Source organism: Eubalaena glacialis, chromosome 12 (assembly GCF_028564815.1).
Source record: "Eubalaena glacialis isolate mEubGla1 chromosome 12, mEubGla1.1.hap2.+ XY, whole genome shotgun sequence".
Lineage (NCBI taxonomy): Eukaryota > Metazoa > Chordata > Mammalia > Artiodactyla > Balaenidae > Eubalaena > Eubalaena glacialis.
The window spans coordinates 6,559,369-6,586,923 of NC_083727.1; the positions used below are offsets into that span (position 1 = coordinate 6,559,369).

Genomic DNA, 27,555 nt, shown 5'->3' on the forward strand with positions numbered 1-27,555 from the left:
GAAGTCACTATAATTAATGAGTACATAGATCTCTGTATATAAGGAGAAGAACTTCATCTAATTTAATGCACCAACAGAGAGAATGGGATATGTCTATGAAATAGAATACTGTGTTATACATGTTGGTCACCTAGATCTCAGTTTAGTAGGTATTTCATTGTATGCACTTGGTGTCATTCATGAACTTAAATTGAAGCCTACTCTTTTATATATACAGAAGTAGACTAGGTTGTAAAGATTTATGGGTCATTTCAGTTGTGAGCTACCTGCTGATCTGAGTACAATACCAGGGGCACATTTTGTGGTTGGGTTGTTTTCAGTGTGACTTCCTTTTGAAGTATGATGATTTAGGTGCTTTCTCCATGTTCATTATAAACAACTTTTTTCCCAGAAAATTTTATAACCTAACCATAAACATCTCCTCTAGGCTAATGCTTGATATATGAAATCCCAAGCAAAAGACATTCTGGATGGTGGTTGTTTTATATACTTATAATTTGCCCTTCACACATACTATCTAATGCTGAATAGTATTGTTAACTGTGTAAACATAAAAGTACATAAATAGTAATATATGTTAATGTAACTTTTTAAATTTATAACAAATTGAAAGATTTACTCTCTAAGAATCTGCTATCCTTCATATAATTAACCAAATAATACTTACACCAAGTACATATAAATTTGATTATTAAGAGGAGCTATAAATCAGAGAAAAGTAGTTAAGGACAAATAAAATTCAGTAAGTTTGGAGCACTGTTAGAAATTATAATATTATTTTTGATCAATCAACCACATTTTGGCTTATCAGCCAAAAAGATAATAAATGTGGTCTAAAGTAAAGTACACACCAGTGGCTTGATAAAGCGCATGGGAACCTTTAGTTTGAGTCATATACTAAAGATCAGGTAACCAGATTGGGGTTGGTGTTTCCCATACACTCAGGGAAGTCTTTTACTGAATATCCCAGCTGAGCAGGAGACCTCTAGCTCCGAAGGGAGGGTTAGGAAGTGTTCTTTTGTGTGTATTCTCTAACTAGGCAGTGTATGCATTATTTCTAACCTGATCATATCACCTGCCTGCTTAAAATCATTCACAGGCTGCCCATTCCCTTCAGGATGAAGCCATCTATCCCCCTGAGGGCGCAACGCCCTTTCTGATCTAACCTCTGGCTCCCCAGCCAGCTTGGTCTTCTGCTGTGTTCCCCCTGATTTTCTACCCTTCAACAATCTCCAAAATTCATCCTCTGGTCTAGTGCCCATCAGTTTGTCTTTGCTTTGTTGCTGTTATCAATGTCACTTGTCTTTATTTTGAGTACTTCATTTTCAAAGAGTGCATGCCCTTTGTAACAATTTAAACAACAAGAAACATGTAAAGAAAATAAATTGTTTTCTCTGTTCTCCCAGTTTCATTCCCCCAAGATGATTAATGTGAACTTTTTTTCCTGTGTATTCTTCTATACATTTTTCTGTGCTCATTTTAAAAAGCAGGCATATTTGTATGGGTGTTTTAATTCTCTTTCTTGAAATGGTAATGATACTGTATTTATTTCTCCATAACTTTTTTCACATAATAGCAGTTCCTATAAAACTTTTAAGATCAATACATGTATATAGATCAAACATTCATTTTAATAGCTTCATAATATTCCATAACATAAATATTGAACAAATCTGCTCTTGATGGGTTCTTTTTTTCTGTCCAACACACTATACTGAAGTAAAATCCCGATGAGTAAATTTTTATATATCGGTACTATTATTTTTGTGAATCAGAATAACTGGATAAAACAATATGTACATTTAAAATTTTCATCCAAACTGCTATGATGATTTTCCAGAGAAGTTGAGGCATTTCCCACCCTCTCACACAATGTTCTCATTTAACACACACTCACTAGCATTGAATGCTAGTGCTAGTGAGTGTGTGTTAAAGTCAAGTGTGAAAATGGCATGTCCTTGTTGTTCTTAATTAGCATTTTTCTGACCACCAGTAAAGGTAAGCATCTTTTCATGTTATTATTCTTTTTGCATTTTCTCTTCCTGGATTTGCCATCTCATATTCTATTTGGTACTGAATTGGACTGTTTGCTATTTTCTAATGTAATTGGCAGAAATATTTTTTAAGAGTAGGTATATTAACCCTTTGTCTAGTATGTGTTGTATAAACATTTTAGTCTTTTTGCATTGCAGAAAGTTTTGAAATTCAGAGCATTTTCTTTATACAGGAGACTTCATTTATATTTTTCCAAAGAAGCTCTCCCCACGGCTCACATTGCAACTTATATGAATTTCCAACAATTTTTTCCATTTAATATGTATTAAACTTTTTGTTGTTTGTTTTCATATTTAGATATTTAATCCATCTGGAATTCTTTTCTTTAATAATGGCTGACCATTTATTCACTCCAAGTATTAGCTATTCAGTTATACCCACACCATTTGTCAAATAACCCATCTTTGTCCCACTGAATGGAAATGCCAGCTTTGTCGTATAAGTGGCATATATATTTACAGATATTTCTAGGTTCTCTATTCTGTTCCATTGGCCTATTTATGTATTTCTATGCAAATACTACGTTTCTTTGGCTATTATATTATATTATTATATTATATAGCTTAATAAGTTGTAACACCTCCTAGGTGTTACCCTCACTCTCATTATACAAAAATGTAAATTCTCACACCTTTATTTTTCATATGATTTTTTAAAAATCTTTGTGAAACACACCATTGTAAAGCAATTATACTCCAATAAAGATGTTTAACAAAAAATGACCAAAAAAAAAAAAAAATCTTTGTGCCAGTCTTCTTCTCTTCCACCAAAATAATTCCACCTAGGATTCCAATGTGACTTGAACCAAAAGTATATATAAATTCTAGCACTATTTTTTCATTGATAATAACCTTTACGTTCAGGACTCTGCCTCTTCATTTACTCAAGTCTTTATTTTAAATACTTGTAATAAATCCTTTGCCTTTCGTGTTGAATAAATGTACCATTATTTTATGGCTTTTGTCGATATTAGGAAAGGGATTTTTTTCTATTTTCTTTTCTAACTGAATTTTGCTAATACAGGGAAAATCAATTAATTTTTACTATATACTTTGTATTTATCCAAGTAACAAAATTTTATCATTAATTATTTTCGTAACTTTTAATAGAGTCTTGAGTTTTTTAGGTATGTCATCCTGTCATCTAGAATAAAGATAAATTTGTCATTTTTTTTAACATTGATGATGTGTGTTCTGTTTTCTTTTCTTCTTCAACCATGGTTAATACTAGTACTAGTGAGCATTTTCATTTAGTTGAAATGATTTTCTGTTGAAAGATGACTTTATTAAATTTATGGTAGCTGAATATTATTTTTCATGTTAGCGTAGCTGAATTTTCTTCTTATTTTATACAGGATTTTTAGGAATGGCTTCTGATTTTGATCAAGTGATTTGGGTTTACCATTGACCTAATCACATATATCTCCTTTAAGTTTGGATAGTATGAATTAAATTGACAAATTTGTTAAGGTTGTTGCATCCTTGCACTTCAAAATACATCGTTCCTACCTTAGTTTCTTATTGCAGTCCTTTTACTGTCTGGAAATATATCACATATTCATTTGTTTGTTTATGGTCTTTTTCTCATCCTAGAATGTTTATACTATGTTTTGTTTATCATTGTATCTTTGGTATCCGGCACAGAGATGATGCTCAGTAAATATTTGCTAAATAAATAAACAAATGTTCAAGGTGTATTCATATTGTACTACAATGCTAGTATTAATTTGTTGGAAATATATTTTGAATTTTTGCATCATTCATGAGTAAATCAATATATTGTATTACTTTTCTGGTAGCTTTATTGGCCTTTCAAATCAATGTACACTAGTTTCTTCATGTGAATTAGGATGTTGTTTTATCTTATTCTATGGTTTGGATTTGTTTGAGTAGCTTACAAATGTCAATGTTTTAGCTCACAGAAGATCTTTTGTGTTATTTCTTTAATTCTTCTCTCTGTTTATGATTTGCATATTGATGTACTCATTTTCACATTCATGGCTCTGATCTTTTCACTCATGATTTCCATTTTATTAATAGCTTTTCTCTGCCTTCACTCTTGGAGCAGTATACATTTCTTTCATTTGTTTGTTTTTAATTGAAATTTTAAATTCTTAAATTATGTTCTCAAATTACATCTAAACCTGATTAAAACACTTTATTGTGTCCCAGTTATATTTCCTTAAGAATTTTCTTTAGATTAAAAAAAAAAATTCTTCCCAAGGGTATAACTGACCCCAGGGCTACCAGCCATCATCAGGAGGAGTCTCTCCTGCACGGATGCAGAGGGAGATCTGCTGCCTGGTCCCCCCTAGCAGTGGCCTAGAACTGCCCTGGAGACTCCCCTCACACACAAACCATGCACAGATGCCTTCTCTGAGAATTAAGTAGCCTTAATGATAAGCCTACTTAAGAGATAAAGAGGGTCACACTGATGTTTCCCCACAATCCCTTATTTTGTTTGTTTGCATGTTTATTTTTACACGTCTCCTTCCTACTAGACTATGCAGTCTCAGGAATGAGACTGTTCTTCATCTTTGTTCCTCCAACATATCCTGCATTTCTCAAAACAACTGGGATAAACGTATAAACATTAACATACGTTATTTTAATGGTACTCTCATGACTTAAAAGGTTTGATTTTTTCCTTATTGTTTTACTTACTATGAAAGATAGATAGTATAAATTTATTTGACTTTTAAATTGACCAGTCAATGAAAAATATACATATTTATAAAACATACATGCCTACACACATCTATATTCCATAAGGAGAATGGCTGATTGGGTTTTTACTTCTTGCATTTGTAATTTGTTATGCTGACATAGAGAAAATACTGTGTCATACCTGATATAGAGAAACTAGAAGCTTTCCTGCTAAGATAAGATATAAGGTAAGGAATTCCCTCTCACTACTGCTTTTCAGCATCATACTGGAAGAGCTTGCTAACACAACAAGGCAAGAAAAGTAAATAAAGGTTTACAGATTGGGAAGGAAGAAATAAAACTGTCTTTATACAAAGATGACATGATCATCTATGCAGAAAATTCAAAAGAATCAGAAAAAAATAAACCAAATACTCCTGGAACTAATAAGTGATTATAGCAGGTTGTGGGATAAAAGGTTAATAAAAATACATCACTTTCCTATATAACAACAATGAACAAGTGGAATTTGATATTAAAAGCACAATACCACTTACGTTTGCATCTCAAAACAAATATTCACGTATAAATCTATCAAAATGTGTATAAAACCTATATGAGGAAAACTATAAAACCCTGATGATTGAAATCAAAGAAGTAAGAGTAAATGGGAAGATATTCCATGATTGTGGATAGGAAGACTCAATATTGTCAGGATGTAAGTTCTTCCCAACTTGATCTATACTTGCAACGCAATTCCAATCAAAATCCCTGCAGGTTATTTTACAGTTATCAACAAACTGATTCTAAAGTTTAGATGAAGAAGAAGAAGACCCGGAATAACCAATACAATATTGAAAGAGAAGAACAAAGTTGGAGGACAGACACTACCTGACTTCAAGACTTATGATGAAGCCGCAGCAATCAAGACAGTGTAGTATTGTGAAAGAACAGACAAACAGACCAGTGGAACAGAATAGAGAACCCCCAAATAAACCCCATAAATGTAATCAATTGATCTTTGACAAAAGAGCAAAGGACAATACAATGGAGCAAAGAGAGTCTTTTCAACAAACAATGCTAAAAGACTGGATATCTACATGCAAAAAATGGACCTAGGCACAGACCTTACAACCTTCACAAAAATTAACTCAAAATGCATCATAGACCTACAGGTAAAGCACAAAACCATAGACCTCTTAGAAGATAACATAGGAGAAAACCTAGATGACCTTGGGCATGGCACAATGTTTTAGATACAACATCAAAGGCACAATCCATGAAAGAAATAATTGATAAGCTGGACCTCATTAAAATTCAAAACTTTTGCTCTACAATGTCAAGGTTATGAGAAGATAAGCCACAGACTGAGAGAAAATAATTGCAAAACACACATCCAATAAAGGATTTACCCAAAATACACCAAAAATCCTTAAAATTCAACAAAAAGAAAACAACCTAATTTAAAAATGCGCCAAAGACTTTAACAGACACGTCACCAAAGGAGACATACAGATGGCAAATAAGCGTATAAAAATATGCTCCACATCATATGTCATCAGGGAAACACAAATGAAAGCAACAATGGGATACCACTACACATCTATTAGAATGATCAAAATCTCAAATACTGACAACACCAAATGCTGGAGAGGGTGTGGAGCAACAGGAACTGTCATGTGTTGCTGGTGGAAAAAGAAAATGGTACAGCCACTTTGAAAGATAGTTTGGCGGTTTCTCACAAAACTCTTACCATATGATCCAGCAATCACATTCTTTGGTATTTACCTAAGGGAGTTGGAAAATTTATGTCCACACAAAAATCTGCACATGGATGTTTATAGCAGCTTTATTCAAAAGTGCCAAAACATGGAAGGAACCGAGATGTCCTTCAGTAGGTGAATGGATAAACTGGTTCATCCAGACAATGGAATGTTACTCAGCGCTAAAAGGAAATGAGCTGTCAACCCATGAAAAGACCTGGAAGAACCTTATGTGCATATAACTAAGTGAAGGAAGCCAATCTGAGAAGCCTACATACTGTATGATTCCAACGATATGACATTCTGGAAAAGGCAAAACTATGGAGAACAAAAAAAAAAATCAGTAGCTGTCAGGGCTTGGGAGATGGAAGAGGGATGAATTGTTGGAGCACAGAGGATTTTTAGGGTAGTGAAAATCTGTAAAATACTGTAATGATGGATACATGTCATTACACTTCTGTCCAAACCTGTAGAATGTGCAACACAAAGAGTGAACCATAATATGAACTGTGGACTTTGTGTGGTTATGTCGTGTCAATATAGGTTCATCACTGTGAAAAATGTACTACTCTCTTGGGGGACGTTGATAATAGGGAGGCTGTGCATGTACGGGGTTGGGAGTATAGGATAAATCCCTGTACCTTCCCTTCAATTTTGCTGTTAACCTAAAACTCTTCTAAAAATTTGTCTTAATAAAAAAAAAAAAACACTCTGTAACATTTATTTCCGAATTCTATTCATCTTAGTTTTCCTGTATGTATATAGTTCATAGGTAAACTTACGAATTGTACTTTATTTTTTTCCTTTTATAATGAGGAAATAAAATAAATGCAGAGAATGCAGGAAACTATTAAAGTATATAAAGGACTTGCCTTTGCCCAGTTTTGTCTTGAGTGGAGTGTTTATGGTTGCTTGTGCTGCCTGCAATAAAGAAAACAGGAATAAAAAGAAGCTTTAAATCCTACTTGCCAAGGAAACAAGGGCTTTCGAGGGGAAAAAAGTTTAGATTCCAAGTCTAAAGTCATTTAAAATGTTTTAAAGCTAAGCTTTTTTTTTATTGTTCCATATCTCTCTTTGCTTGTAGCCAAAAGCAAGTTATGTTATCATTCTGTGAATTATTGCTACATAAAAGTATGTTTCTCTTGCACTTTCCATGTCTAGACCGGACACTTTGAAGTTGCAGTGGCTGCATTTCTCAGCCTCTGGCTACGAGAGAAAAGTGACAGCATCATTCTGCCACCACTGGATCCAGGGATTGGGGGCAGTTTTCCTAACAAGCAGCACAGTAGATTCAACAGCAGGAACCACAGCAGCAATAAAAGCTCAGAGGAAGGCACAGGCCAGCAAAGATAGAGGAACGAACACAATTCCCAGGAATACAGAAGGCTGTGATTCAGAATTTCTTGTCCATCACTTTCCGCAGAGCATGTCCCCAGGCCCGAGAGAGTTCTTCTGTACCCTTCTTTTTTGCTCTTCAAATACGCTGGGAGAGCTCATTCTTTCGACCACTCTGACACCTACAGTGTACCAGGCCCTGTGCCAGGCACCAGCATGAAATGCCCTCAATTCATTTGCCCTGTGATGAGTCCACTAGACAAGCAGGTGCTCTCAGTGCCACAGGTAAGGGCTCCGAAGGCACTAAACACAGAGCAGGATAGAAACAGAAGATAACGTGGAAATAGCTCTCACCCAGCCCTGGGAAATCAGGAAGGCTTCAGGAGCTGGTGACAAGTAAGCTGAGGCATGAAGGACACTTGGGGGTTTGAAATGAGTGGGAGAAGGAAGACAGTCCAGGTAGCAGGACATCTTGTGCAAGGAACCAGAACGAGAGAGAGTGCAGCCTTCTGGGTGACAAGAAAAGGTCCTTCTGGCAGGACCGGGAAAGCGATGTGGAGGAAAAGGTGGTGAGACAGGTGAGTGCTGGAAAGGCTTCAGAAGCCTTGCTCAGGCCCCTGTGCTTAATCTGGAGGATAAAGAACCAGGAAAATATGATTAACTAGTTCCTTTACATTATTTACCATTGTTGATTGGAGTAAGTTTTTTGCACATTTAGAAGCAAACATGAAATAACTGCCAACTTCTAGAGATTGCCTAGAAAATGGTAGGAACACAGTTCATCTAGGGATGGTGAGTCATTGTAAATTTTCAAAATTATGACCCATCTCCTCAGTTTCTTGCAGATTATTATCAGCTAACAGATACTTGTTTATGTATCCTCTCTGGAAGGTTGACTCAAGTAATCAAAATTACAAAGGAAACATTCTGTTAAGAACAAAATATTTTAACATCTCATTTTATTTATCAGAGAACAGAAGCGGGAAAGCTTTGCTTAAACATGAAACTAGCAGATGCTGTGATGCCATTATGTTCCTTCAAGCTGACACATTATGAGACCTTATGAAACCTTTAGCTTCTAAAGGAAATAAAGCACAGTTAGAATAATGAATATTGTCTTTTGTTGTCTGGCTAGGCTACAAAATTGAAAGAACAGATATGCTCAACTTTTACACTGAGCAGATGACATCACACAAGTAGCTGCTGTTGTACTGTGGTTAGAGGGAAGCTAACATTATTAGGCATTATTGGAATGGTGATGGAAATCCAGGGCAAGTTAGGACCATGCTGGAGCAACTAACTAGTCAACTGAACGTCAGACCTTGGTAAAGAAGACTAACTGCTGTAGTGTCTGTAAGTAATTAACCAGATTCTCCTGAAATGGCTAGTAATTCCTGAGAATTAGTTAGATGTCAGGAAAAGCTGTGTTCTCTGGCCATTAGGTGCCTCTCAGCTCACAATACGCTATGGAATAAATACAACTTTGAAAGCTGTCCTTAAGTTCCAGAAAGATTGGAGTCAAGGACCTTTAAGGAATGTTAAGAGCAAGATGATTATGCACAAGCTGAGACGTAGTAACAACCATAGTCAAAGCATTTGCTCTCAGAATTCTGCAGTGATGTATTATCTAGCGCACAACCATTGGGGTGAAAGCTTTCTCCAAGATAATAAAGGAAAAAGAAAATCCCTGTTTTCCAGTCTGAAAGATAATGTGGAAATTTGTCTTGGAAGTTTACATGCACTGCTAAGTTAAAATCAAACACCTGTTTCGAAAAAGTGATCGTTCAAAGTTGGTGACAAGGAAATAGTCGTGGTCCCTATTCTTGGCTGTCACACCTTTCTGTTGTTGAAGAATGACAGTGAAGAGTCACATAAGCAGCACATTTCAGGTTCTCAAAGCACTAGCATGAGTTTGATGGGGTGTGGCCAATGTTTATGTGCACAGAAAATTACAGATTTCCCATCATTCCCCTGCCCAGGCGTCCCAGGCTCCAGCGAGTCTGATCCCCCAGCACAAGTTCTCACACACCTTTGCTCCCGAGCTCTCTTCTCTACCATCTCCACCTGGCAAACTCTGACCGTTTAAAACCCACGTGAACGATCCCATCAAAGCTGAGCCTTCCTGTTCTCCCATAAGCTGCCCATTGTTCTCTCGCCCCTGCCCAGATGAGTGTTCAGGTGTCTGGAAGGTATTTACCATGTTTTAATTTTGTTTAAATATTTGTTGATGTGTCTCATTATCCTTCAGGCTTATGGACTCTTGCAGGGATTTTGTTTACCTTTGTATCCTCAGCTTCTAGTTGAGGGCTGAGCAAGGAGAAAATATCACACTTGTTTCTGAATGAGTAAACACTGGGGGGAAAAATCCCCAGAAGCATGGTTATTTCTTGAGGTGGACGTAAATAAAGTAATTAACTGGGCCACAGGCATAGCTAAATCCAGGACACGAATGCGGTCATGGGCTCTGCGTCTCCATCTCTTGTCCCTGTTCCCTTCTGAGCACTGGCTTCATTCTTGGACAGGTTCTCGCCCTGTGGCTGCAAGTGGAGGGATGTTGTGTTCTGATTGAGAAGCCAGAGATGCCAGTTCACCCCGGGCTGAGGAGGAGAAGGGGAGGAACAGGGTCTGAGGGTGTCTGAGCAGCTGCCTGAGCTGAGAATGAGGATTGTTTTTTCCCGCCTGAACAAAGACATTCACGTAAACTCATGCACTTTATAAGCGTCAGTAATGACCCCAAACCTTCTAGTTTGCTCTTCAGGAATCATTTGATATGTCTCCTTCAACAATTCCCCTTTTATTTGTAAATTATAAATAGTCAATTATGACTGAGTAGTATTACATTTGAATAAGCCCTTGTCAAGGCACACTGAAGAACTTACAATCCAGGTGTAGAGGGGAAGATAATCATTGTATTTGTAGCTTTTGTTTTGAAGTTAGACTTCTTGAAGGGATGTGGCATTAAATGTTTTAAAATTGTTTATGTCCGGCATAAAGGGAAATGTAGGAAGTGCACATGGATTTATTTATGTACATATTTCAAGTAGACTAAAATTATTCATTTGGACTGAACTAAAGGTACCATTGTAGTGATTCACATAAAAGACTGTGTCTAGAACTTCAAGGATCATCCTGCTGGATTAGTAAGAATTTAAGACAATTTTATGTTGCAGAATCGTAATCACTTATCTACTACCCTGGGGGCCAGAAGTGTTTTAAATTTAGAAATTTTTCGATATTAGAAATATTCTGCAGTTCATACATTTTAACTGAAATATCTCCAGGAATGTCTACACCCTGTCATTTTTTTAAAAATAGTAATTTTGCAGTGAAAAGCATGAATAGTCACACAAGGCTGGATAAATATAGACCAGAAATAATGTCATGCCAGTTCATGTCAGGTTTTGCCATAAATAAATTTTAATGCCAAGTTTAGAAAAAAAAAATTTTTGTGTTTTCAGAGCCTTTTGGATTTTTTTTTTTTTAACATCTTTCTTGGAGTATAATTGCTTCACACTGGTGTGTTAGTTTCTGCTTTATGACAAAGTGTATCAGTTATACATATACGTATGTCCCCATATCTCTTCTCTCTTGCATCTCCCTCTCTCCCCCCCTCCCTATCCCACCCCTCTAGGTGGTCACAAAGCACCGAGCTGATCTCCCTGTGCTATGCGGCTGCTTCCCACTAGCTAGCTATTTTATGTTTGGTAGTGTATATATGTCCATGCCACTCTCTCACTTTGTCCCAGCTTACCCTTCCCCCTCCCCATATCCTCAAGTCCATTCTCTAGTAGGTCTGTGTCTTTATTCCCGTCTTGACCCTAGGTTCTTCATGACCATTTTTCTTTTTTTTTTAGATTCCATATATATGTGTTAGCATACGGTTATTTGTTTTTCTCTTTCTGACTTACTTCACTCTGTATGACAGACTCTAAGTCCATCCACCTCACTACAAATGACTCAGTTTCGTTCCTTTTTATGGCTGAGTAATATTACATTGTATGTATGTGCCACATCTTCTTTATTCATTCATCTGTTGATGGACACTTCAGTTGCTTCCATGTCCTGGCTATTGTAAATAGAGCTGCAATGAACATTTTGGTACATGACTCTTTTTCAATTATGGTTTTCTCAGGGTATATGCCCAGTCGTGGGATTGCTGGGTCATATGGTAATTCTAGTTTTAGTTTTTTAAGGAACCTCCATACTGTTCTCCATAGTGGCTGTATCAATTTACATTCCCACCAACAGTGCAAGAGGGTTCCCTTTTCTCCACACCCTCTCCAGCATTTATTGTTTGTAGATTTTTTGATGATGGCCATTCTGACCGGTGTGAGGTGATATCTCATTGTAGTTTTGATTTGCATTTCTCTAATGATTAATGATGTTGAGCATTCTTTCAAGTGTTTGTTGGCAATCTGTATATCTTCTTTGGAGAAATGTCTATTTAGGTCTACTGCCCATTTTTGGATTGGGTTGTTTATTTTTTTGATATTGAGCTACATGAGTTGCTTGTATGTTTTGGAGATTAATCCTTTGTCAGTCGCTTCGTTGGCAAATATTTTCGCCCATTCTGAGGGTTGTCTTTTTGTCTTGGTTATGGTTTCCTGTGATGTGCAAAAGCTTTTAAGTTTCATTAGGTCCCATTTGTTTATTTTTGTTTTTATTTCCATTTCTCTAGGAGGTGGGCCAAAAAGGATCTTGCTGTGATTTATGTCATAGAGTGTTCTTCCTATGTTTTCCTCTAAGAGTTTGATGGTGTCTGGCCTTACATTTAGGTATTTAATCCACTTTGAGTTTATTTTTGTGTATGGTGTTAGGGAGTGTTCTAATTTCATTCTTTTACATTTAGCTGTCCACTTTTCCTAGCACCACTTATTAAAGAGGCTGTCTTTTCTCCATTGTATATTCTTGCCTCCTTTATCAAAGATAAGGTGACCATATGTGCATGGGTTTATCTCTGGGCTTTCTATCCTGTTCCATTGATCTATATTTCTGTTTTTGTGCCAGTACCATACTGTCTTGATTACTGAAGCTTTGTAGTATAGTCTGAAGTCAGGGAGCCTGATTCCTCCAGCTCCGTTTTTCTTTCTCAAGATTGCTTTGGCTACTCGGGGTCTTTTGTGTTTCCATACAAATTATGAAATTTTTTGTTCTAGTTCTGTGAAAAATGCCGGTGGTAGTTTGATAGGGATTGCATTGAATCTGTAGATTGCTTTGGGTAGTAGAGTCATTTTCACAATGTTGATTCTTCCAATTGAAGAACATGGTATATCTCTCCATCTATTTCTATCATCTTTAATTTCTTTCATCAGTGTCTTAAAATTTTCTGCATACAGGTCTTTTGTCTCCTTAGTAGGTTTATTCCTAGATATTTTATTCTTTTTGTTGCAATGGTAAATGGGAGTGTTTCCTTAATTTCTCTTTCAGATTTTTCATCATTAGTGTATAGGAATGAAAGAGATTTCTGTGCATTAATTTTGTATCCTGCTACTTTACCAAGTTCATTGATTAGCTCTAGTAGTTTTCTGGTAGCATCTTTAGGATTCTCTATGTATAGTATCATGTCATCTGCAAACAGTGGCAGCTTTACTTCTTCTTTTCCAATTTGGATTCCTTTTATTTCTTTTTCATCTCTGATTGCTGTGGCTAAAAATTCCAAAACTATGTTGAATAATACTGGTGAGAGTGGGCAACCTTATCTTCTTCCTGATCTTACTGGAAATAGTTTCAGTTTTTCACCATTGAGGATGATGTGGGCTGTGGGTTTGTCATATATGGCCTTTATTATGTTGAGGAAAGTTCCCTCTATGCCTACTTTCTGGAGGGTTTCTATCATAAATGGGTGTTGAATTTTGTTGAAAGCTTTCTCTGCATCTATTGAGATGATCATATGGTTTTTCTCCTTCAAATTGTTAATATGGTGTATCACATTGATTGATTTGCATATATTGAAGAATCCTTGCATTCCTGGGATAAACCCCACTTGATCACAGTGTATGATCCTTTTAATGTGCTGTTGGATTCTGTTTGCTAGTATTTTGTTGAGGATTTTTACATCTATGTTCATCAGTGATATTGGTCTGTAGTTTTCTTTCTTTGTGACATCTTTGTCTGGTTTTGGTATCAGATGATGGTGGCCTTGTACAATGAGTTTGGGAGTGTTCCTCCCTCTGCTATATTTTGGAAGAGTTTGAGAAGGATAGGTGTTAGCTCTTCTCTAAATGTTTGATAGAATTCGCCTATGTTTGTATTTTTTACAGATTTTTTCCTGTAATTGATATCTAGTCTCATAGCGTTGTGGTAGGAAAAGATACTTGATACGATTTCAATTTTCTTAAATTTACCAAGGCTTGATTTGTGACCCAAGATATGATCTATCCTGGAGAATGTTCCATGAGCATTTGAGAAGAATGTGTAGTCTGTTGTTTTTGGATGGAATGTCCTATAAATATCAATTAAGTGCAACTTGTTTAATGTATCATTTTAAGCTTGTGTTTCCTTATTTATTTTCATTTTGGATGATCTGTCCATTGGTGAAAGTGGGGTGTTAAAGTCCCCTACTATGAGTGTGTTACTGTCAATTTCCCCTTTTATGGCTGTTAGCCTTTACCTTATGTACTGAGGTGCTCCTATGTTGGGTGCATAAATATTTACAATTGTTATATCTTCTTGGATTGATCCCTTGCTCATTATGTAGTGTCCTTCTTTGTCTCTTGTAATAGTCTTTATTTTAAAGTCTATTTTGTCTAATATGAGAAATGCTACTCCAGCTTTCTTTTGATTTCCATTTGCATGGAATATCTTTTTCTATCCCCTCACTTTCAGTCTGTATGTGTCCCTAGGTCTGAAGTGGGTCTCTTTTAGGCAGCATATATACGGGTCTTGTTTTTGTATCTATTCAGCCAGTCTATGTCTGGAGGTTGGAGCATTTAATCCATTTATATTTAAGGTCATTATCGATATGTATGTTCCTATTACCATTTTCTTAATTGTTTTGGGTTTATTATTGTAGGTCTTTTCCTTCTCTTGTGTTTCCTGCCTAGAGAAGTTCCTTTAGCATTTGTTGTAAAGCTGGTTGTTGGTGCTGAATTGTCTTAGCTTTTGCTTGTCTGTAAAGCTTTTAATTTCTCCGTCAAATCTGAATGAGATCCTTGCTGGGTAGAGTAATCTTGGTTGTAGGGTTTTCTCCTTCATCACTTTAAATATGTCCTGCCACTCCCTTCTGGCTTGCATAGTTTCTTCTGAAGGATCAGCTGTTAACCTTATGGGGATTCCCTTATGTGTTATTCATTGTTTTTCCCTTGCTGCTTTTAATATTTGTTTTTTGTATTTAATTTTTGATAGTTTGATTAATATGTGTCCTGGCGTGTTTCTCCTTGGATTTATCCTGTATGGGACTCTTTGTGATTCCTGGACTTGATTGACTATGTCCTTTCCCATATTAGGGAAGTTTTCAACTATAATCTCTTCAAATATTTTCTCAGTCCCTTTCTTTTTCTCTTCTTCTTCTGGGACCCCTATAATTCGAATGTTGGTGTGTTTAATGTTGTCCCAGAGGTCTCTGAGACTGTCCTCAATTCTTTTTTCTTTATTCTGCTCTGCAGTAGTTATTTCCAATATTTTATCTTCCAGGTCACTTATCCGTTCTTCTGCCTCAGTTATTCTGCTGTTGATCCCTTCTAGAGAACTTTTAATTTCACTTATTTTGTGGTTCATCACTGTTTGTTTGCTCTTTAGTTCTTCTAGGTCCTTGTTAAACGTGTCTTGTATTTTCTCCATTCTATTTCCATAATTTTGGATCATCTTTACTATCATTATTCTGAATTCTTTTTCAGGTAGACTGCCTATTTCCTCTTCATTTGTTTGGTCTGGTGGGTTTTTGCCTTGCTCCTTCATCTGCTGCTGTGTTTCTCTGTCTTCTCATTTTGCTTAACTAACTGTATTTGGGGTCTCCTTTTCGCAGGCTGCAGGTTCGTAGTGTCCGTTTTTTTGGTGTCTGTCCCCAGTGGCTAAGGTTGGTTCAGTGGGTTGAGTAGGCTTCCTGATGGAGGGGACTGGTGCCTGTGTTCTGGTGGATGAGGCTGGATCTTGTCTTTCTGGAGGGCAGGTCCACGTCTGGTGGTGTGTTTTGGGGTGTCTGTGGCCTTATTATGATTTTAGGCAGCCTCTCTGTTAATGGATGGGGCTGTGTTCCTGTCTTGCTAGTTGTTTGGCATAGGGTGTCCAGCACTGTAGCTTGCTGGTTGTTGAGTGGAGCTGGGTTTTGGCATTGAGATGGAGATCTCTGGGAGATTTTCACCGTTTGATATTACGTGGAGCTGGGAGGTCTCTTGTGGACCACTGTCCTGATCTTGGCTCTCCCACCTCAGTGACAGCCCTGACGCCTGGCTGGAGCACCAAGAGCCTGTCATCCACACGGCTCAGAATAAAAGGGAGAAAAAAAAGAAAGGAAGAAGAATATAAAATAAAATAAAATTAAGTTATTAAAATAAAAAATAATTATTAGGAAAAAAAATTTTTTTTAGTAAAAAACAAAACAAACAAAAAAAACAGACAGAACCCTAGGACAAATGGTAAAAGCCAAGCTATACAGACAAAATCACACACAGAAGCATACACATACACACTCACAAAAAGAGAAAAAGGGAAAGAAATATATATATCGTTGCTCCCAAATTCCACCTCCTCAATTTGGGATGATTCATTGTCTGTTCAGGTATTCCACAGAAGCAGGGTACATCAAGTTGACTGTGGAGATTTAATCCGCTGCTTCTGAGGCTGCTGAGAGAGATTTCCCTTTCTCTTCTTTGTTCACACAGCTCCCGGGGTTCAGCTTTGGACTTGGACCCGCCTCTGCGTGCAGGTCGCCTGAGGGTGTCTGTTCTTCGCTCAGACATGACGGGGTTAAAGGAGCAGCTGCTTCCGGGGCTCTGGCTCAGTCAGGCGGGGGGAGGGAGCGGCACGGAGGAGGCGGGGCGAGCCTGCGGCGGCAGAGGCGTCCTGACGTTGCAGCAGCCCGAGGCGCGCCGTGCGTTCTCCCGGGGAAGTTGTCCCTGGATCATGGGACCCTGGCAGTGGCGGGCTGCACAGGCTCCCGGGAGAGGAGGTGTGGAGAGTGACCTGTGCTTGCACACAGGCTTCTTGGTGGTGGCAGCAGCAGCCTTAGCATCTCATGCCCGTCTCTGGGGTCCGCGCTGATAGCCGCGGCTCGCCGCCCGTCTCTGGAGCTCCTTTAAGCGGCGCTCTGAATCCCCTCTCCTCGCGCACCAGGAAACAAAGCGGCAAGAAAAAGTCTCTTGCCTTTTCGGCAGCTCCAGACTTTTTCCCCCGACTCCCTCCCGGCCAGCTGTGGCGCACTAACCCCTTCAGGCTGTGTTCACGCCGCCAACCCCAGTCCTCTCCCTGCGATCCGACCTCCGAAGCCCGAGCCTCAGCTCCCAGCCCCGCCCGCCCCGGCGGGGGAGCAGACAAGCCTCTCGGGCTGGTGAGTACTGCTCGGCGCCGCTCCTCTGTGCGGGAATCTCTCCGCTTTGCCCTCCGCACCCCTGTGGCTGCGCTCTCCTCCGTGGCTCCGAAGCTTCCCCCCTCTGCCACCCGCAGTCTCCGCCCGCGAAGGGGCTCCTAGTGTGTGGACACCTTTCCTCCTTCACAGCTCCCTCCCACTGGTGCGGGTCCCGTCCCTATTCTTTGTCTCTGTTTTTTCTTTTTTCTTTTGCCCTACCTGAGTACGTGGGGAGTTTCTTGCCTTTTGGGAGGTCTGAGGTCTTCTGCCAGCGTTCAGTAGGTGTTCTGTAGGAGTTGTTCCACATGTAGATGTATTTCTCATGTATTTGTGGGGAGGAAGGTGATCTCCGCGTCTTACTCTTCCGCCATCTTGAAGCTCCTCCTTGCCTTTTGGATCTTAGAATTTCATTTTTATTTTTGTTTTATACATTGGACTAGGTAGCAGACCTGGCTTATACTTTTAACTTTGGTAATAAGATAAAATTTTAAAAATTCTTTTAGAGTATAACAATAGCTGTATTGATATGAAAATGGCTGTGCCATTGGACCTGACGCAGTGGTGAGATGAGAAAGCTGTGTGCTTGCTGACTTCACATGTAAGACGTTTTCCTGCTTAGAATGGCTTGGCTTGGCACGTTGCGTTTCTGGTGCGTTTACCTGCCTGTGCACATGTGCGTGCTTCTTTATATGCATATCATCTATTTATTTGTTGTTAACTGAAGGACGGGCGGCCTTGCAGGAGGCGGAAAGCCTTCTGTGAGGCTTTGGCAGTGGTTGTGGTGCTTACAGTCAGCAACTGACCTTCTCAGCAAAGATCTGACGTGGTTTTGCTTTTTGTGGGAGCATGTTGATTTTCTTTCTCCTGATAAACTTTGCACATCATCTAGAGGCTTTATTAACACCTTATTAAGAGAAAACAAACTTATCATTGAACATGAGGGCAGACTCGTAAACTTTTGAGATTTTATTTGTTTACGTAGGTGTAACCTAACTTTACAACCGGCATTGTTAAATTAGCAAAGTCTACAAGTCTTATACAACCTAACAAGTTGCATAATTATTTTATATCCAAGCTTATATAATTATTTCCTGGATTTACATAATACAAAGGGAGTCTTAACACATCAGCATGAAAACTGAGATTCGCTAATAATAAGGCACAGACGCGCAGGTCATGGCATGGCTCATTTACAGGTTTTTCTTATGTGCCAGGCGGAGAGTATGGTAATTATGCTCATTTGTCATGTTTTAGCTTAGAGAAAATTAAAACTATCATATTCACGTTAATAATGAGATTTCTGAATGGATAATGAGACTTAAAACTAGCGGTTGCTTCTTACAAAAGAACCTGTAGATAACCAAGTGAGGAGCTCTTGGAGCGGACAGGCTGAGGAGAGATGGACTGAGGATACTACGGACAGAATTTCTAGGCTCATGAGAGACATTTAGATTGATTCTAAGTGACAGTTTGTCTGTTGTAACTTGGTAACTTGGGGTCTTTGGCAGGGGCTGCATCTTATCCATCCTCCCACCTACCCCCATCCCCCAGTCCCCGGTGATTAGATCACCCTGCGTTAATGCTGCTAATGGCAAGGAGCTTCCTGCCCTGGTTTAGTTCTTCTGGGTTTCCATCACCTTTGCAACTAGACCTCAGTCAGCATTAAATTCTCTCAACTGAACTAACTGGTATGGGCCCTGCTTCCCTAACTTGACCCTGACCCATGCAAATGGCCAGTTACTTCTTTAGTACAAACCGTAGATCCACTGCAACCTTCTAGTGAAAATTGTGTTCCCTTTTATTTTATCAAAAGAAAGGTACGTTGCCTTTGGGGGATATTAACTAAGAAGGAGTTGGAGACTAACATGGGATTTAACTCTTTGTAAAGAGAGACAAAATTTTTATTTGGAAAACATGTAATTGTTGATCAATATCTATTAAAATTGTTAACTTTAAGAAGTTCGATAAAAGTTGTTTGAAGTTTCATGAGGGAAGAAGTCAGGTCTCACTGCTGTTTTTTCACGTTTGTGAAACTAGATTGTGTTTGAGACAAGCAGGGCTTGCCAGATGGTAGTTGTAAGTTATTTTTGTAGAAATTTGGAACGCATTAATTTGTGTTTAGAGTTGACGATTAGCTTCTGATTCTATAAGTTTTTGTAAATTGGGTTCTTGGTATTAATCCAATTCAGAGTTTGCTGGTTTATTTATTCGTTTCCATACTTTTCATTTTCCCCTTTGTCTGTTAGAAACATTGGCAGTGTCTGGAGTCAGGTAGCAGAGTGGAATGAGGAGAAAGAGGTGGCTTCCAACAGTTGAACTGAACTGTTCACAGGTCCTTCCCTTCGTATAACATTGCTTTTTAATGGGCGTCATTCAGCCAGCGGGCTAGTCCTCTAAGATCTGAAAGGAAAGGATGGGTGGGTTATGATAAAATATGAGGCCTCAGCGAGAATGGAAGGAAAGAATCGTAGCCTTGTCCACAGAAATGGCAAAAATATGAGTATGTTTCTAAGAACTTAAAGAATATAACTCTGTTGTATTTTGGATTTTCTCTTTAGTATTAATAAGGTGAAAAGCACCTTGTGGTACTAAATAGCATTTAACAGGGTCACATTATAAACCCAAGCACATTTTTTAAGGTCTTCCTCTGGGATTATTTTTCTTTTCATTTTTTAAAATAGTTCACACTATCATTTGGGGGGAAAAAAACCTGGCCAATTACTGTCATAGATTTTAGCTCCATAGCTAATTAGGGCTTCCCAGAACTGAGTATATGGATCCAAATGAAGTGAGCCAGCCAGTGGGAACTACGGCTCCTGGCTGGGTGGAGGAATTCATTGAATTTAATGGGACTTGATTTGTTTGGTTTTCTTTCTTGTTTTTTTGTAGCTGATTTTACCTGTGAGATGGCATTTGTGAAAGATGGGTGGGTCCCTTTGAGATTCTTCATTTACCCACATAAGGATCCTATATTTCCTTCACTAGAATTGACAGATGTCCCTCCCCGCAATGAACAAGAAGTTTTCTCTTCTGCACCCATAGGGGACTATATCCCCGGTGATATAGAAGTAACTTTGCTTGTCAAACCCGGCACCCACTGGAACTAGAGTAATGCCACCTCAAGCAACCAGGCCCTGGGGCACAACCGCTGTCATCTGGCCCAGATTGAGCTGGTTCCTAGGTCCTTGTGGGGATCAGATGGTGTCGTGCTCCTGATGACCAGATCTCACGGTGGTGTCAGCTTTCTGACCACACTGCTTAGACTCTGGCTAGAAGATTTTTCTGGCTTTGGCATCCTTGATTTTTTAATCTGAACAATCAAGAGAAAAACATCATAGAAAAGCAGAATTCATAGACGATTACTCCAAAAGAATCATGCAGCTGTGTGTGAGATGACAACTCTACATAAGCAAGTTGAAATACCCATGGTAGAATTTTTCAACAAGGTTCTTCTTACTTCTGTTTTGTTTTGCTTTATTGTTTGTGTGTTTTTAATGCGGCCTGCAAATATCAGAAAGATTTTGAAAATGCTAACCCATTGATTGTGTAGGACAGGAAATGATCAGATAGTTCTGCTGATTAGGCTGTGGGAAACGGTGTTATTACTATTGGGAGACACTTCTCCAGGGTTCTCTCAAGTTTCTGCACAACTTGTGAGGGAGCACTAACTACCCTTTTTTTCTGGATAATCTTTTCAAGGAAATTGTATAGCAAACGACCTGGAAAATAATGATAGTGTATCTCTCCCTAGAGTAAAAGGTGGACCTGCTTATTGTTCAGTGTAATAAAGACAGTGTCTCCCTTCAGGACAAAGGGAAAGTTGGCTTACAGATCCTTATAAAAGATCTGGGTTCCCTAAGCTCAGGGTCCTCAGCTGTGATGCAGAAACCCCCCAGCTAGCTTGGCCTGGCCACTTCATCTCCTGGGAGTTGGGAGGCAGAGAAACTGACGTAATCATGATGTCCATACTTCATTCTGCCTGGACTCTGAGCCATGCAGTTTTTTTGTCTCATGTCTTCTGCCAGCATCCCTGAGACGGTGGCAGGCTAACCTGTTAGCTTGCAAGCTGGGCAAAATCTCGGACCCTCCACCAGTTTTGCTACTCTAGCACTAGAAAAGAACCTTTCATAAAAACTGGTGGAGAAGGCATGGAAATTCACTGATGATTGATACATATTTAATATACAGAGTTGGTAATTTGTATTTTAATTCTATCATGCCACGTGAATTACTGGAATTTTCCTAACATTTGTAACTTATTATACCATTGTTTGTAAAATCCCTACCTCCATTAAAAAGGATTTTGGCTTTTATCTGACTGAGTTTTAGCTGGTGTTAGAGCAGTTTGTGATTTGTTAGCTGAATGTCTACCAGTAGCTTTCTGCAAGCTAAGAAAAAATATAAATACTATCTATTTATCTGTATATGAAATACCTTCTCAATAGTCCAGCCAACTCAGCTATTTTGGAGGAATTACTTTTCGTTATGAGTGAGCATTTTTTTCATATCTGCAAAAAGCAGTCACAGCTAGCTCTGTGTATTTCACAAGGATCAGTCACGTCCTCCAGACGTCTTGTTTTGATAGTCAAGGTTTGCCTTAACTCTTTTTCATAATACCCTTGAACTGACCTTTGAAGGATGTATATCATTTCAAAAAATTGAGTGAAAAGGGTGGCATTCCATGTTAAAAGAGAAAACAAAAACAATCAGTATGATTTCCATGCTGCTTCAAGGGAAGCCACGTGGGACTTTACAGACACGCCTGACGGGCTCCCATCAGCTGCACTGCACACCCCACCCATCATAGCAGGACTGTTGGCACACCCTCATCTTCGGGGCTGGGACTGCAGGCTGGCGGGTTGGCTACTCTGTCACTTGGCCCAGGTAGGATGGTTTCTGGCTAACTAGCAGCTATACCATCTGGAATTGATGAGACACTTGTTCTTAAGAACAGCCTGGGTTCCAAACTCCTGGCTTGAGGACATTTCTCTGCACACTCCAGATTTTTAAGAGTAACATATTTTCCCTGAGACATGACATTATTTTCACATGTGATAAGTGAGGTCTGCTACAGCCGCTGTCTTCCGAAAGAATAAGTAGACTTTACCCCCCATACCGCTAATGTTGCTGTAACTCAGTGGTTCTCAAGTGTGGTCCGCAGAGCAGTAGTAACAGCATCACCTGGCAACTTGTTGGAAATGCAAATCCTTGGCCCCGTGTCAGAACATCTGGGGCGGGTCCAGCGATGTCTAGTTTAACAAGCCTCCTGGGTGATTCTGATGCCCGTTGGACTTTGACACCCACAGGTGTGGCTCACTGTGTCTCAGGTCAGAGGAGGAGGAGGTTAGTTTGGTTACAAGCAGGGGAAGGACAGATTAAGAGCGGTGGTGTCAGATGTATAAAGAAACACTGGTAGCGTTTATTAAGTAAATCTATTGTTTTTTTTTAATTTAAGAAAATATATCTAATGCTTGTCCTGTATACTGTTAGGATACAAATGTGAATAAGACATTCCACAAATATCTCAGGGTCTTTTGGTTGGACAATGTATGCCTGCAGGCAAAATCCAATTTGCCACATGTTTTTGTAAATAAAGTTTTATTAGGACACAGCCACATCCATTCATTTGCACATGGTCCATGGCTGCTTTTAGACAACAGTGCAGAGTCGAGCAGTGCAACAAAGACCATATGGCCTGCAAAGCTGAAGGCATTTAATATATGGTGCTTTAATAAAAGTTTGCTGACACCAGGTCTAGTGTTTAAAGGGAAAATACTTTCTATATCCCAGTAGTTATACACAAATGGAGCTGAGGATTAAGTGTATATGCAAGGGTTCTTCTGTCCTCCAGTGTTACATTTGTACAGAAGTTTTGCAGTGGCACACAATTTAGCTTCATGGATGTTATTACCATGGAAGGTGTACAGACTGTTTGACAAGAAGCAGAGTACTTACCTGTCAAACACTTTGGAGTGTGAGAGGGAAAAGGGGTATGTGAAAAATACAGAAATAACAGAAGGAAAAAATAAGAAAAACAAAAAATATTTTGTTTGAGAAGGGAGAATATTATCAATCAAAAAGATGTATCTTGGGAATTCCCTGGTGGTCAGAGGTTAGGACTTCACACTGTCACTGCCGAGGGCCAGGGTTCAGTCCCTGCTTGGGGAACTACGATCCCACAAGCTAAGATAAAGGAGTGTGTGGCAGGACAGGGCTGGGAAGTGAACTAAGAAGGAAAGAGGTGCGGGTTTAGAACATTCCTAGCTGCCTGGTGGGGGGTGGGCAGGTGAGACTCCCAGGGAATTCTGGGATGCCAAAGGGGGCAGAACGAGGGGAGGGGCACACTCTGCTCCTCCGTAAGTCTGCAATATTTGCATGCTTATCAGTAGTTGAGATGGCTAGATTTCTTACCCTGTACTATATTCTTGCTGCTAACTGACCAACTGTGCGGTGATCCTGTAGAAAAAGCACTGAGTTTCCCTTTAAGAAGCCTGGGTTACTTCCTGGATTCACCTCTGATTGTCTGACTTTGGGCAAATCATTTCGTGGCTCAGGGTCTCCTCTTCCTCATTTTCGAGATGCTATTTCAGGCTTCCTCCTGCATCCACACTGTGTTATTTTACCAGACTCACTTCTCACCGAGAGGTGAGCTAGGGGCACACACAGAGTGTTCCCCCAGCAACCTGGCTGAAAGAGAAAAAGAAGAAAAGACTAGCAGACAAGTGGAATCTTCTAAAAAGAGGACTTGTTGAATAGTTTGGTACAAGGGCATTAGTTTCCCTCAAAAGAGTTGATGTTGATTTATTTCAGACTCACACCTAATGATAGATCTCTTCTCCTCCTGAAGAGATTCTTTACTGTGAAAATGTTTAGAGGGGGAAATGGCCAGCCGGATTCCATGTCTGTGATCGTATTTCTCATTCTTTCAGGAATTTTTCTTTAAATGTGGAGCACACCCGACCTCTGACAAGGAAACATCAGTAGCTTTGAACCTGATCACAACAAATAGTCGAGACATCACCTGCATAACATGTACGGACATCAGGTAAGGATCTGAAAACACTGTTGCTCTCAACATCTGGCTTTCTCAACGTCTCTGAAAACAATAGGTAATTAAAGTCACTTTTTAAGTTTTCAAAGGAGAAATCCGAAACATTTTTCTATAAGTCAGAATGCAGCCCACCAGCCAGTATTTTAGAACCTTCCATTAAAGTTCATAAAGATGGCATTAAAATATGTAGTGTTGATCATATTATCTTACTAGGAGCATTGCCTCTGTGTTTCCTGCTGTTAAGCTGTGACCTTTATATTAATAACTCACAACATCTTTCTAAGGAAATGAACCACCTCCCAGATACACAAGGAGACAATTGCTGGAAAAATAATATTGTCTCTTGCAAGAAAAATTTTCCTGTCATTATTTTTTGGGGATTTTATAAATAAAAGCTACTGTATTCATACACAGCTACTGTACATACACAGTTAGATTTAAGTGTGTATGTATAACTAACCACTTGATTGAATAAGGCCCCTTCTCATATCAGGCAGCAGAGGAATGCCCTCTCCGTAGGTTAGAGAAAATGACTATTTCTCCTTATGTTGACAGATTCATGCATAGGGATGTCATTAAAGCCATTCTGCATTTGTATTTTGCTGATTGTTGTGTTTTTTTCCTGTTAATGGTTTATTTTTGATTTTAGAAATAATTAACTTAAAGTGCTAGAAATTTTATCCTCATGGTTAAAAAGATTTTGGTTTAATTCTTTCCGGTATCTTGAGTATGCCTGAACATTTGCATGTCTGTATAGTGCGTGTGTGTGTGTGTATATGTACATATGTGCGTGTGTGTGTGCTATATGTAATTATATTGTATATAGAGTTTTGTATGTGCCTTTTTCCATTTAACATGATAGCATGATAAGATTTCCCTGCCATGGAGTATTCCATGAAAACACATTTTTATAGGTACCTAAGATTCCATCATATGGGAATATTTTACTTTATTTTACTATTAGTAAGTAACACTGCACTCCATACCCTTTTCCAGAAATTATTGCATGCTTTGAGTCTAAGAACACAGGCAAAGGAATTGGAACAGGAGGGCAGTGGAATGGACATGTTTAAAGTTCTTGATGCATGTTGCCAAGTTTATTTCCAGAGGAAGGTTGCACCATTTTAGATTGTAAATGTCCATGTTTATTTTATTTATTTTCATATGTGTACCAATCATACATCATTAGTCAAATTAGACATAATTAACCACAAAATAGATTAAAACCAGAGGATAGTGTTAATTTACCTGTAAATATTTTTTCTGTATACTCCTTATCATACTAGTGCAAGGTAAGAATTTTAAAGACATTATTTTTAGAGCAGTTTTAGGTTTATAACAGAATTGAAAGGAAGGTACAGAGATTTCATATATACTTCCTGTCCCCACGCATGCGTAGCTTCCCCCATTAGCAACATCCTCACCAGAATGGTACATTTTTTACCAAGGTTGAACCTGTACTGACATACCATAATCACCCAAAGTCCATGGTTTACCTTATGGTTCACTGCCGGTGCTGTATATTCTATGAATTTGGACAAATATATAATGACATGTCAATGATTCTATTATCATATAGAGTATTTTCATTGCCCTAAAATTTTTCTGTGCCCTACCTTCCATCTCTGTCAACCACCGAGCTTCTTATTGCCTTCATAGTTTTGCCTTTTCCAGACTGTCATATCGTTGGAATCATACAGTATGTAGGCATCTCAGGTTGGCTTCTTTCACTCAGTGACATGCATTTAAGGTTCTTCCATGTCTTCATAGCTTCACAGCTCATTTCTTTTTAGCACTGACAATATTCTGTTGTCTGAATGTCAGTTAATCATCCATTCACCTACTGAAGGATGTCATGTTGCTTCCAACTGTTGGCAATTTTGAATAAAACTGCTGTAAGCATCCATGTGCAGATTTTTGTGTGGACATAAGTTTCCCAACTCCTTTGGGTAAATACCGAAGAAGGTGATTGCTAGATCATATGGTAAGAGTTTTGTAAGAAACCATCAAACTGTCTTTCAAAGTGGCTGTACCATTTTCCTTTTCCACCAGCAACACATGACAGTTCCTGTTGCTCCACACCCTATCCCGCATTTGGTGTTGTCAGTGTTCTGGATTTTGGCCATTCTAATAACTGTGTAGTGATATTTCATTGTTGCTTTAATTTGCACTTCCCTGATGACATATGATGTGGAACATCTTTTTATACACTTATTTGCTATCTGTATGTCTTCTTTGGTGAGATGTCTGTTATGGTCTTTGGCCCATTTTTTAATTAGATTGTTCGTTTTCTTTTTGTTGAGTTTTAAGAGTTTTTGGTATATTTTGGATAAGTCCTTTATCAGATGTGTGTTTTGCAAATATTTTCTCTCAGTCTGTGGCTTGTCTTCTCATAATCTTGACATTGTCTTTTGTAGAGCAAAAGTTCTGAATTTTAATGAAGTCCAGCTTATCAATTATTTCTTCTATGCCTTGTGGCTGCGGTGTTGTATCTAAAAAGTTGTGCCATGACCAAGGTCGTCTAGGTTTTCTCCTATGTTATCTTCTAAGAGTCTTATGGTTTTGTGTTTTATATGTAGGTCTGTGATCCATTTTGAGTTAATTTTTGTGAAGGGTGTAAGGTCTGTGTCTAGGTCCATTTTTGCATGTAGATGTCCCATTTTTCCAGCATTGTTTGTTGGAAAGAATATCTTTGCTCCATTGTATTGCCTTTGCTCTTTTGTCAAAGATCAGGGTCTATTTCTGGGCCCTCTATTCTGTTCCACTGATCTCTATGTCTGTTCTTTCACCAACACTACACTGTCTTGATTACTATAGCTTCATAGTAAGTCTTGAAGTCAGGTAATGTCAGTCCAACTTTGTTTTTTCATTCAATATTGTGTTGACTATTTTGGGTCTTTTCCTCTCCAACTAAACTTTAAAATCAATTTGTTGATATCCATAAAATAATGTTGGGATTTTGATTGGAATTTCATTGCATGTATGCATTGATTTGGGAGGAACCCACAACTTGATAATATTGAGTCTTCCTATCCACAAACATGGAATACCTCCATTTATTTAGTTCTTCTTTGATTTCATCAATCAGAGTTTTGTAGTTTTCCTCATACAAGTCTTATTTTATATTTTGTTAGATTTATACCTAAGTACTTCAGTTTTCAGGTGCCAATGTAAATGGTATTGTGTTTTTATTTCAAATTGCAC

At 38.6% G+C, this 27,555-nt stretch overlaps 1 protein-coding gene across 4 annotated transcripts in view; it reads left to right on the plus strand.

Annotated features, from left to right (window-relative positions):
* Positions 1–27,555, plus strand: part of PRKN (parkin RBR E3 ubiquitin protein ligase) — a 1,187,061-nt gene that overhangs the window by 596,436 nt on the left and 563,070 nt on the right. For all 4 annotated transcript variants that reach the window (XM_061207251.1, XM_061207252.1, XM_061207254.1 and 1 more), the window contains exon 6: positions 24,230–24,345. In XM_061207251.1, coding sequence (XP_061063234.1) covers positions 24,230–24,345 — 116 coding nt within the window. The remainder of the gene's footprint in view (positions 1–24,229; positions 24,346–27,555) is intronic.